Source organism: Erythrolamprus reginae, chromosome 2, assembly GCF_031021105.1.
Source record: "Erythrolamprus reginae isolate rEryReg1 chromosome 2, rEryReg1.hap1, whole genome shotgun sequence".
Lineage (NCBI taxonomy): Eukaryota > Metazoa > Chordata > Lepidosauria > Squamata > Dipsadidae > Erythrolamprus > Erythrolamprus reginae.
Window position 1 is genome coordinate 310,757,753 of NC_091951.1, and position 13,678 is coordinate 310,771,430.

Here is a 13,678-nt window from a genome sequence, read left to right on the forward strand (position 1 = left end):
TCTGATAACAAACTTCATCTACACCTACTCATCCCAAACTGACTGTAACTGGCATACTCTTCTGAATAACATAAAATAGGAAGTCTATCATGTTGACAGTAACCTTCTAAGGATATTGCATCTTGTAATAGTCTTTCCAGGCCTTGAAAGTTATCCAGAAATGGAAGTAACTTATGAACATTACTTAAAAAGCCTGGAAGGAAACTTCAGATTTACAGTGGCATAGGTTTTAGGCATTTCAAGGGTCATAAATGGAAGAATCTTCTGCCTTAATGCAATTCATTATATCAATACACTGAAAGAATATTTCAAAGTCTAGCAGCAAAGGTCTACAAAAACTATTACATTATTGTGTAGATGCCAGAATTTCTAAATTTCCAAACAATTAAGATTATACAAGGGATATGCTTTTTCCAGGAATTTAAATAAAAATACGGTTCTGCCAAACTTTTGAAGATTGGAAATACGCAGTCCTACTTTTGAAAAAAAAAAAAGTTGATCAAAAGCCACGTTTCTTTGGTTCCTTCATTGAAAAGCAATATACCAATTTCTAATTTCTAATACCAACTGGTGGAACATATCCATATATCCCTAAGGAAATTATGTATTCTTCAAAGGAGGCAAGAGGTTCATGAGCAGATCAATAAAGGACTGATATCCATATGAAGGTTCTTGCCTTTTTCAAAGCAGAAGAGGTCATGTTCAACCAACATCTCAATGAAGCTTTAAATTAATCTCTTATGTATTAAGATAATGACAATATTTTAACCAGAACTTGAGTTCTAATTAAACCCTAGATGCTCAGGAAAAACAGAAATAGTTTTCAAGGTAACATTAAATTGTGATTTTTTTTTCTTTTTTCTTGTAAAAAGTTTACTTAATTGACACATTTTTTTACTGTACCTAGCTTCAAGTTATTACAGTTGATATTTTTTTACAAATATCTAAGAAGTAGCTTTCTTTGAAGCCATCTGATAAGCAATTGCATAGACCATAGGAGTGGAAAGTTCATTATGGTTGCACTTATTGGTAAATTGGCAATATCTAAATAAAATCGATTCAAGCTTACCAGAAAAATTAATAAATATTGAATAATTTTGATTCTGTTTATTATTATTAGGGCTACATAGCTACAGTGGTTATGTTAATAATTTTGCAGACAATAGGTAGCTCTATTGCATATATTACAAATACTTTTGTTTTAAAATCACTGTTTTTCTCATTGTAATGAGTGAGTGGATCTGTATATATTTAGATAGCCAAATATAGTAAAGATAGAACCTAAAAACATTCTATATTCATATTCAAAAATATCACTTTGGTGCAGAAACATCTATGTCAATATATAGTTTTCTGTCATGGGATGTTTATGGCCATTAATTTGGATAGTTTTGAAAGGGAACTGGGAAAATACTTAAAGACAGGAACTATCAATAACTGCTCATCTTAATGACAGTTTGCTGTTCCAAAATCGTAAGTTGTTTAGATTCTACCCATTAACCATCCTCCTCCTCTTCTAGCTTTTCTGAAAATACAACATGCTTGATCAAGTGGATTATTGGACTGATACTTCAGGACTGTTGTGAGTTTATATTAATGTGGTTTTGATGTCTCAAAAAGAAGCACTACTAGATGTCAGATTTATTTTGATAAAGAACCAGAATTATATAAAGAAAAACATCTTTGTACAAGAGGCTGTACAAGGAGGTGTTGTTATTTGCTCTGGCATTGCATGGAGGTATTGAGAGCATAGTTATCAAAGTAGCAGCCAAGTTACATTATCATATTACCAATATACTGCTAACTTAGCTTTTGAATTCAAATCAATGGCATTATTTTTTCTGATTAATGAAGACTTCTAAAGTAATTGGTTATTTCAGTTGTACAACATCCATGAATCTTTTGTTCTGAAGGATGACAAGAACCAAAATGCATGCACAATGTACCTATGCCATGGGATTTTTCAATGTTTCCTCATTAACACCAAATAGTTTTCTGGCTGTTTCCTCGTTCCTGGTGAAGTATTTCCTGAGGAACTTTTTTATAATCTTCGATTGCTGCTTCCTTGGGAGCCTTCACAACACAAAGGACCACTGCTGAAAAAGTCCAGAGCTTCAGGCTGTACTGCCCCTCCTGTGAAATCATTGGGGTCTTCTGAGATGGGGTGACTCTTTCACCGCGTGCTTCCTTCCCCATATTTGCAGGTTTAGATTTATAAAAGGATTTCTGTGGGAGTTTGAAGAAACAAGAATGGTGGCACAGATGCAACAGATTCTTTTTTTCACTGCCTCCTTCAGCTTCATATAAAAGGGATGCAATCCAGTGACACAGATTCTTCTCCATACACATGATTAATATTTTATCAAGATTGACTCTTTATAGTGATTCCTTAAAATATGTCTATTTCCTTGAACAGTAGGTGTCTTCTTTCCCTAAAAACAGGAATTAAAGGAATTGTTTTAGTCTTGGTTGAATAAAGTCAATTTACTTTATTAGAGCCAGTTTTGTATAATGGAATGGAATGGAAAGGAATTAGAATAGAATAGAATAGAATTTTATTGTTCAAATGTGATTGGACACATGAGGAATTTGTCTGGGTGCATATGCTCTCAGTGTACATAAAAGAAAAGATACGTTCATCATGAATAATAAGGTACAACACTTCATTTATTTATTTATTTATTTATTTATTTATTTATTTATTTATTATTTAGATTTGTATGCCGCCCCTCTCCGCAGACTCGGGGCGGCTCACAGCAGGATACAACAATTCATGACAAATCTAAATATAATTTAAAATATTTAAAAAAACCCATATTTCTAAACAAACATACACACAAACAAACATACCATGCATAAATTGTACATGCCCGGGGGAGGTGGTTCAGTTCCCCCATGCCTGTCGGCAAAAGTGGGTTTTAAGGAGTTTACGAAAGGCAGGGAGAGTAGGGGCAGTTCTAATCTCTGGGGGGAGTTGATTCCAGAGAGTCGGGGCCGACACAGAGAAGGCTCTTCCCTTGGGGCCCGCCAACCGACATTGTTTAGTTGACGGGACCCGGAGAAGGCCCACTCTGTGGGACCTAATCGGTCGCTGGGATTCGTGTGGCAGAAGGCGGTCTCGGAGATATTCCACGTACAAATAAGCAATCAAATCATATTAGAAAGCAATATAGGATAGAAGCATCAAAGTTACAGTCATACGATCAATTGTGGGATGAGAAGGGTCATGGGAATGATGAGAAGATTAATAGTAGTGCAGACTTAGTAAATAGTTTGACAGCGTTGAGGGAATTATTTGTTTAGCAGAGTGATGGCATTCAGGATAAAACTGTTCTTGTGTCTAGTTGTTCTGGTGTGCAGAGTTCTATAGTGTAGTGGTTCAGACATCAGGCTAAAACCCAGGAGACTTTGCATTCCAGTCCCACCTTAAGCACAAAGGCAGCCTGGTCCAGTCTCTTTTTCTCAACCCTAGGAGGGAGACAATGGCAAACCACTTCTGGAAAAAAAAACTTACCAAGAAAATTGTGGAGGCTTATCCAGACATTCTCTGAGAATCGGACAAAATTGAATGGAAGAAAAAAGACTCACTCTACTAGCTGAAAAGATTGTTTTATATATAAAACATATAATGGAGATGTGATGAAGGTCAGACCAAAGAAAAACCCCAATCCCCAAGTTCCCAAACTGGTGCTCAGAAAAATTGCAAACTTATTATAGTGTTAATAATATAGATTAGATTAGATTAGATGAGATTTATTGGATTTATATGCCACCCCTCTCCGTAGACTCGGGGCGGTTCACAACAATGGTAAAAAACAATACATAGTAACAAATATAATATATAGCAATCTAAATTACAGTTTTAGGTTAAAAAAATCCAAAAGAAACCCCAATATATAAAAAACAAGCACACAGTCGAATCATACACAGAAACTACATGGGCAAGGGGGAGATGTTTCAATTCCCCCATGCCTGATGGCAGAGGTGGGTTTTAAGGAGTTTCCGAAAGGCAAGGAGGGTGGGGGCAATCCTAATCTTTGGGGGGAGCTGGTTCCAGAGGGTCGGAGCCACCACAGAGAAGGCTCTTCCCCTGGATCCCGCCAGACGACATTGTTTAGTCGCCGGGACCCGAAGAAGGCCAACTCTGTGGGACCTAACCGGTCGCTGGGATTTGTGCGGCAGTTAGTGCTTAATTTCTTCCTGCTCTGGGTTTCTGCCTCGTTGATCTTTAAACCATCTTAAAATAATTCTGCCCAGATTGAAACAGTCTTTCCATTAGAATGTTATCCTGTTTCTTAGCCATCTTAACTTTCTGTTCTAAGAAAGCAATTGTCAATCATTTTTCATCAAGTTGGCTGGGCTTACCAGATATGCATGTGTGTACTGTATATATGTATTATCTATGCCACACAGATAATTTAATTCATTAAATTGAATTATTTTATATACATATATATATATATACAGAATGAAAGAATAATAGCAAATTATAGCCGCCCCGAATCTTCGGAGAGGGGCGGCACACAAATCTAATAAACTATAAACTATAAACTATAAATTGCCGATACATAGTAACAAAATAACCATATTTAAAATGAAACTCATTTATAGCTGCCTGATAGGTCTTCAGGAGCTAGCTTTAATAGTAATGCTACAATAGTGCAAAGATTATAAACCCTTGTCTTGCAAAGAAAAGGTTTCTGGTATATAGGACCTGAAAAATTTTTATTACTATTTTTTCTTTCTTCTGAGCTCCCTATTCCTTGGGCTTTTTGGCGGAGGGTGTCTTTGGTCAGTCCCGTAGTATATTGTTTCATCATTTTTGGAGTAACTTAATTTCAATTCCCATGAAATCCTTCTGTTTCAAGTGACTGGAAAACTGATAAAGAGATGCATCACTGCAGTTAATAAAGAAAGAAGTATCCAGGGAAATGTGGGTAGTGAACAGAAAAGAGAAAAAATAATTAAAACTGTAGAAAACTTAACTAAGTTAATCCTTTAAGTATGGTGGCATTTCTCCTTTTGTGAAATACGGTATAAATTTGTTGGGATTAACTGTAGAAAAGTAAAGCACACCATCCAAAACAGTCAATTTAAGTAGAAAGAACACTTTAAATTCACAGCAGAAAAACACATTTGGAGGTTACATTACTGATGGACAGTGAGGAGAGCGGATGGCTAAACCCTAAGCCTAACCATGCTTCATTTCTGATTAGGGAAAACATTAGCCAGTTGTTGCTGCCTGTATCTTTTCTTTTATGTACACTGAGAGCATATGCACCAAAGACAAATTCCTTGTATGTCCAATCACACTTGGCCAATAAAGAAGTCTATTCTATTCCATTCCATTCTATTCTATTCTCCTTATGATTGAACAGTTCCCTGATATTTTAGTATATGAGGCAGTAGGAAAGAAGGCTGGTTATGCAGAGACTGAAGAGTAGGAGGAGAGACTCTTAATATGCGTGGGAAACACCAGGTTCCATACTCGAAACAGGGAGTAAAAAAATATCAAGATGGCCGTCAGTGAGTGATCTCAAAGCCTTTCCCCTTTTTGTGTACAGAGGGATTCAGCTTCACTCATATTGCCATGGTTACCATTTTGCCTTTTTGACACTTTCACACATTGATGCCAGTGATCTTAACCTCAGTAAACTGTACACCCACATCTTTAGCTGAAACCCAGCAAGAACCAAACCATGTCTTAGATGGAAAGACATTTCATGTTAACTTTTTTTAAAAGAATATATATTAACTTAAATCTATCAGAAAAACATGTAGTAAGTACTTTCAAATATATGTTTCATAGTGTCCCCTTTTTTAACCATGCATCCTGTGTTCTATGGACAAGCTCCCCACTCTTTTATCCTTCCAGAGACTATTCAAGATGTGACTTTTCCCAGAAATGTGGTGAATGGGATTTGGAATGGGACAACGTAGAGAAAGTGTGGTTGATAACACCAGATTTTCTGTTTTTAATTTATTGTTGGTAGTTTTATATTGTTTTATTGATTGTAAGATGCCCAGTTAATTTTAAAATGGGTAGCTGTACACATTTTAAATAAATAAAATTTTATTGCACTAACAATATCATGGTGCATGTTAACTGATCATTGGAAATCACAAGATAGCAATAAATCAACTCATGGAACTGGGTTTTTTTAAAAGTTCTATAACAAATTCTTCTCTTGTAGCAATTTATTTGGAAAGAGAAAACTTTGAGTCATTCTTAACATTGATTTTAGAAAGCAATTAGAAAGCAAATATAAAGAAATAAATGGTTTTGTACATCTCTACATTTCCTACCCATAATCAGTTCAATTTCTAGTACACAAGAAGAAACCTATTCAAATCAGTATGTTTTATTAGATTTAGAAGACTAACTTTTTTATGATGTTCCAGAACTTCATGTATATTCTTGGCACAAAAACCTGCGACTGTAATGGAAACTGAGAAGCCTTTCAAATATTGTGTCTGTTGGCAAAGAGCAACCAATTACACTAATATACAAATTCTGAAAACAGGCTTCTCTTGAAGGGGACAGTGAATCAGGATTCTAACAAAAGAGTACTTTAAAGTGTGCCACAACATGTTTCTCTCGTTCTGTTTCAATTCCCCAAACTTACATTCAGTTTAAAATGGGGAATAATAAATATGAATTGTGCTATCTAAAACAAACTAGTATTAATCTTATCTTTAAAACTCTCTTTTTCAAAAGCAAGTGTCAGAGTTCCAGGGTTTCTTCTATGAGTGTGTTATGGGCTTTTATATAACAAAAATATTATGATTCCTAGATGAAACCAAAATAAAGTTTATGGGGTGTTTTTTTCCTGCAATGATAAGTGCATACACCCATTTGGTTGCTCCAACTTCAGAGTTCAAGCAAGACTTGACTCCTAAAGGCTTATCCAGATTATCAGATTTCCTTGTCTCAGAAAGTTTTGGAAGACAAAAGTGGAAAACATTGTCCTGCTTTAGCTCTCCAGGGACATGTTTTTATGCTTCACTTCTGAAGTAAACTTTTCCATATTCTGTTGCCTTGAGCTTTGCTGGTGTTTGAAGAAAATACTTCAGCTTGATGTAGGCTAACCTGAGCAGTTTTAATGGCTATTATGCAGAATCAGGAACATCTCTGCAAATTAATCAATGTTTCCCATACTCTGTAATATATTTACTATAAATGCTGTAACAGCTCAATGTGTATACTACTTGTCTTGTAATTAGAATTTAGTTGGTTGAAATCCCAGCAGACTTTTTGGCACTATTGTTATTTTTCCCCACTGAGCTTTCTACTTTTCTCATTAGTGCAGTCTTCATCACTATTTTCAGTCATCTAATACAGAATGATACCTATGAACAACTATAGATTATTCGCGCTATTTGGAAGCTAAGGATGAATGACTGAAAAAAATTTTAAAACAATATGGAAAGTATAAAAACAATATATATATATTTTAAAGACCAAATAAGATCTGCTATTGTCAACTTTAAATGTATTAAATATTTTCAGCTTCTGTACAATTAGAAGCAATGTTCACGGAAGATCACAATGCATTGTGAGGGCAAGGCTTGCTTTATTATGGTTTGCATAGTATGCCACATATTTATGACTAATGACTAGCTACATTCATGAAACATGCTAAGACATTAAGCATGGATTACTCATTACACAATATGTTAAGATACAAATAAGCAAACTAACTCTGTGTGGATCAGATTAATAGTGTTCAAGGAATCAGATGTGCTGGATTATCTTTTCCCAAATGAGAGTAGACTTCCAGTTTCAGAATGTGTGAGTCAATACAGTTGACTGTCAATACTGTATCCCAGTATTGCTAAAAATACTGGGAGTTGAGGAGACATTTGGAGAATGCTAGTTTGAGGAACATTGACGTAAGAAATACGGTTATAAACGTCTCCATGTAAACAGCTCCATGTATGCCGCCCTGAGTCTTAGGATAGGGGCGGCATAATACAAGTCTAATACATTATTATGATTATTATGGTTATTATGGTTATTATGGTTATTATGATTATGATTATTATGATTATTATGATTATTGTTGTTGTTTGTTTGTTTGTTGTTGTTGTTGTTGTTATTATTAATTATGATTGTCACATGCAGATTGTTTTGTGCCTGACTGATCTTGTGCTCAAGATAAATAGTCATAGAAAGGGGCTAATGGAATAAGCTATTTGGTCTCCATTTTCTCTCAAGGCATTGTAGATAAGTGTATTTAGTGGATAGACATCTAATATTTTAGTCCCACACTAGATGAATTTGATTTTTAACTGTCTCACCCTAATCTTGAGAGCCAGTTTGGTGTAGTAGTTAAGATACCAGGCTAAAAACTGAGTCTTCCCATGGGCATAACCAGCTGGAGTCCTCTCTGTTGGCCCTAAGAAGATGACAATGGCAAATGACTTCCATCCATCCATCCATCCATCCATCCATCCATCCACCCACCCACCCACCCACCTATCTATCTATCTATCTATCTACACACATACATACACACAGAGAGAGAGAAAGACAGAGAAATATACACAGAAACACAAAACTTCCTGACCTTAATCTATAACTTCATTCTGAGATGAGCAAAAACGTACTTGTCAAAACAATGATACTCCTCACAAAGTTAGCTCAGTGTCATTGTGAGATATTCCTCACAATGTTAAGCCAGTGATTTAGCTCAGTACCAGAGGTCATGGTGTCCCCTTGCAACTACTTTTATTCTACCACTTTGTGCAAAAAGCAAGTCATGGATTTCTCTGAAAAAAAAATATTGGGGCAGAATACACAACCAGAAAATGTTTCTGATTTAAAAAAAAAATATCAAACTGAATCTTCTGCCTAAAGAAATCATGAATTCTATCCCCTCCTACCCTATTTTCCCCAAAATAAAACATCCCTTGATAATAACAAGCATCACAAGCAACTGTGTCCTCTTCCCCGACGATGTAAAACTCTTCAACACCACCGATAACACAACTGTTCTCCAAAAAGACCTTGACGCTGTTTCTGAGTGGTCTAACACATGGCAACTCCAAATCTCAACTAGCAAATGCTCTGTCCTAAACATTGGGAAGAAGAATCTGAACTCCAAATACGAACTGAATAATCAAATTATCACAGATAATCCCCACTCGGTTAAAGACCTTGGTATAATAATAACAAAAGATTTAAGTGCCAAAGCTCACTGCAACAATATAGCCAAAAAGGCTTCAAGAGTTGTAAACCTAATCCTACGTAGCTTTTGCTCTGGCAATCTCACACTACTTACCAGAGCTTACAAAACTTTTGCCAGACCCATCCTCGAATACAGCTCATCTGTTTGGAACCCATATCGCATCTCAGACATTAACACCCTTGAAAACGTCCAAAGATACTTCACCAGAAGAGCCCTTCACTCCTCCACTCGAAATAGAATACCCTACAAGACTAGACTTTCAATCCTGGGTCTAGAAAGTTTAGAACTAAGACACCTTAAACAAGATCTAAGTATTGCCCACAAGATCATATGCTGCAACGTCCTGCCTGTCGATGACTACTTCAGCTTCAACCACAACAACACAAGAGCACACAACAGATTTAAACTTAATATTAACCGCTTCAAACTTGACTGTAAAAAATATGACTTCAGTAACCGAGTTGTCGAAGCGTGGAACTCATTACAGGACTCCATAGTGTCATCCCCAAACCCCCAACACTTTACCCTTAGATTATCTATGGTTGACCTCTCCAGATTCCTAAGAGGTCATTAAGGGGCGAGTACAAGTGCACTAGAGTGCCTTCCGTCCCCTGTCCTATTGCTCTCCTATATCTCCTATACCTTTCTTCTATTCCTATATCTCTTCTTCTATTCTTTCATTGATATGTTCTATTACTATACCTTCTTTTCTATTCTTTCTTAGATATATTTTACTATGAGTATCTCCTCTATAACCTTCATCATGTATTTTACTATGTGTATATAGATATATACCCACTAAAACCCTCATTGTGTATTGGACAAAATAAATAAATAAAATAAAATAAATAAATAAAATAAAAATAAAATACGCCCAATCAGGTTTTTGAGTGCATGACAATAAGGCCAATCACTTATTTCAGGGTTCAAAAATATATAAGACCGGGTCTTATTTTCAGGGAAACACGGTATGGATTCCAGGCCTCCGTTTTCTTAATTGTTCCTCTGCAGTGTATTATCCTGCAGTTCTCAGCAGCTCTGCTCACTGCAGGGACCCTAACTGACACAATAATTTCATGCGTCAGCATTCTACATAGAAATGAAAAATCAGTCAGGGCAGCTGCAATAGTGGTACCTGCAACTCTAACCTGTTTTATGTAGGTTTTCAACATTTCTCTGCAGACTAAGCTATAAAATGGTGAGTATGCCTCTGCAAGAAAGCATGCCTCGGCAGTCTGCCTCTCGGATCGGTTGGAGAACTTGCACTTGCATGCTAAATTAGCTAAGGTGCAAAAACAGTCATGAGCTGTAAAACAGTATTTATATTCTGTGTCTAAGTTACAGTATGGTTGGGTTTAACAGATACAAACAGAATAGTTCTGAATACTTAAGCTGGAGTCCACTTAACCTTTAAGAATCACAATCCTGACTTATTTTTTATGGTATGTGAATGACAATTACTCTCTTAATGGGCAGTTACCCAACAGCACATTTCATTTGGTAGTCAATTAATTCTAGAGCTAACTTCCCGACAAAGAGGACATTCCTAATAAGATTTCTTAATTATGTGGCTCGGTCATTTTACAAGCACAAAATGACGAGGGGAAGATGGAACTCAGAGAAACTGTATAAAGTTTAAAACTATTAAGATTTCCAGATGCCAACAGCTTCTTTGCCATCTGATTTTTTTTTTGCAGTGAAGAAGATTCTTGACTATAAAAGATGAAGAGTCTACTTTTTCTGGTGCTGATTTTTTTCTGCTGGGCTGAGCATCATGCTGCTAACTTCACTCTGGAGCATGATAGAATAATCCATGTCCATGGTGAGTAAAAAAAATTCAATGAACAATTGTGATGCTGTAATAAAAAAAGGGTCATGTTTGCTACATTTACAAAACTGATTAGCTAACTGTGCTGCAGGGTTACATTTTTTATACTGCAGTGCTTTTTTAGGTTAGAATTGCAGTCTGCAGTTCAGCGTACCACATTTCTATGATTTTTGCCAAAGAAGCAATGTTACGAAAATCAAAATGCATGCATTTTAAACACAGCAAGCAAGCAATTAGGCACTCTGATAGATATCTGCCTACTCTATAATAAATAAGATCTAAAGCTCATCATAAGTAGACCTACATAGCACAGAAATATGGTAATGATGGATTATTAAAACATAGTGATGCAAAAATAGAGATCAGCAGCAACTTTAGACAACATAAAAAGTAGCTTACCTCCCCAGATAGATGCCTCCCCATTGCTTTGATTTCTATGAAATGCTACTTCTTAACATATTTTATGTACATCCATTCAAATCCTAAAGCTTATGATTGGCTGTGCAAAGCTTTGAGGCTATAGCAGAATGCAGCTGTTTTTTTTTTCAGTTCTGGCTTCAGTAGCCAAGGATCATCCTGTATGAAGCAAGCCAATACATTTATTTATGCAAAAATGACAGGCAGGATAAATGTCATGCAGTTTCTCTGATTTGTATAGCTTACATTTTGACAATTTAAGCCATACGGCCTATGGATATGCAGAATACACTCTGGAGATTCAGCGCAGCATAGGAAATGTTGGCCTCATTATAAATGGTGTTGCATATTGATATCTAGAAAGAAATGATTGAGCATCAGAACAACTTTGGGAGGATTGTAAGAGAGCAGTCATGTCTGAAATCAGATCTAATTTTCCAGGTCAAAATAGAAATGGAAAATAATAATGTGAATTAAAAATGGGTCTCAATGAATAAGATTGTTTCTGGTTTTAGAGTTATTATCAAGCTGCCTATGCTCTTTATTGACTACATTTATTTATTTATTTATTTATTTATTTATTTATTATTATTTGGATTTGTATGCCGCCCCTCTCCGAAGACTCGGAATGTAAAACTTTAAATAGCTCAATTTTGGATTTTTGTTCTAAAATGTTTGAGTTGTTTCTCACTGAAGAAATGTTATATATAATGTTCTGGAGGATCTTTGATTAAGGTTTGATTAAGAATAAGCATTTAGAAGGATCTTGCATGGTAATGGGCATCACCAATGTAAGGGTACAGGGGGAAAAAGAGAAATGGTAAAGAATTTATTTTCCTAAACTGAAAATGTGGCTAGCCAAATACTTAAGAAAGTTGACATAGGTCAAAAAATTGACATAAAATCAGTAAAATATGCCACTAAATACATTATAAGTCAAATACATGGCTTAGAAGTAACTGTTTTTAAGGAAGATGGATAATGGTGATGACGATAGATAGTCTTTAAAGGAAAAAGCTTCCCAGAATAGTTGTAACAATTGATTCAATTATTGTAGAGAATTCTGTTTTCAAACTGACAGCTATTGGAGATGCTTCAGTCTATATTTCCCACACTGAACAAAGATTACACAATCTTCAAGATGCCAGCCAACACTTTAACAGTAATGAAAAAGCGTATGCAATTTGGGTACAATTGAAAATTCATCCGCTTTAGGATCAAGTACAAGATTCCCAATTCAAATAATGTTATTTTTTTTCAGTCATAAACATTCTGAATAAGGATTCATATATATTCTCACCATGAAAAATTATTACAATACCTTCCTGAATTTGGTGACCCACAGATAGAATGAATTCAATTTTCATGGTTACCTTGAATTTATTTTTAGCCTCTCCTATTTATAGTTGCAATTAGTTATATAATTAATTTAATATGAATTAAGCTCATCTGAATTCTATATCAATCAATAATTAAAAAGTATTGCTCATAGATCATATGTAGTAATAATCTTTATAATAATAATCTATGAAAATTATTTGGGAGATTTGTTGCAGGATAAAAGCATCATATTTTGGCATTTTCTCCCCTCTTGTGACAGAACTGAACAACTAAACTGAAAGAGCCAAATAAAAATAAAATGAGTCACTGGTTCCACAGTTAATACCAAAGGAGTTCTACTTAAAAAACAAAATTCAACACTTATAATCAAAGCAATGAGCCTTTCCAAAAAGACATCATCACTTTCCATTCACTTTTAATCACAAAATATTTAAGTTGACACAGATCTGCAAAAGCCAAATAGGCGGAAATTCAAGGATTTATCATGAGCCAATATGTAGGTTCATCAAACATGAAAAAAGTGATATCAATACCAATAACACATGAATTGTGTTTATAAAGTGATTTTTCCCAATTTGTTAAATGCAAAATTTCCGTGAGTTGTTTATAGCAAATTTATCAATACAGTGTTCCCTCTATTTCCGCTGGGGATGCGTTCCGAGACCGCCCGCAAAAGTCGAATTTCCGCGAAGTAGGGATGCGGAAGTAAATACACCATTTTTGCCTATGGACAGTATCACAAGCCATCCCTTAACACTTTAAACCCCTAAATTACCATTTCCCATTCCCTTAACAACCATTTACTCACCATTATTACTGGTACTCACCATTGAATAAGACACTTAGTGATCCTGATATTTATAAACATAATTATTTATTAACAATAATCTTTTTTTTTGTT

At 35.3% G+C, this 13,678-nt stretch overlaps 1 protein-coding gene across 1 annotated transcript in view; it reads left to right on the forward strand.

Moving 5' to 3' along the window:
- HAPLN1 (hyaluronan and proteoglycan link protein 1) overlaps window positions 1-13,678 on the forward strand; it is a 59,626-nt gene that overhangs the window by 30,340 nt on the left and 15,608 nt on the right. The window contains exon 2 of the mRNA XM_070736344.1: window positions 10,889-11,013. Within this exon, the coding sequence (XP_070592445.1) occupies window positions 10,914-11,013 (100 nt within the window). The 5' untranslated portion in view covers window positions 10,889-10,913. The remainder of the gene's footprint in view (window positions 1-10,888; window positions 11,014-13,678) is intronic.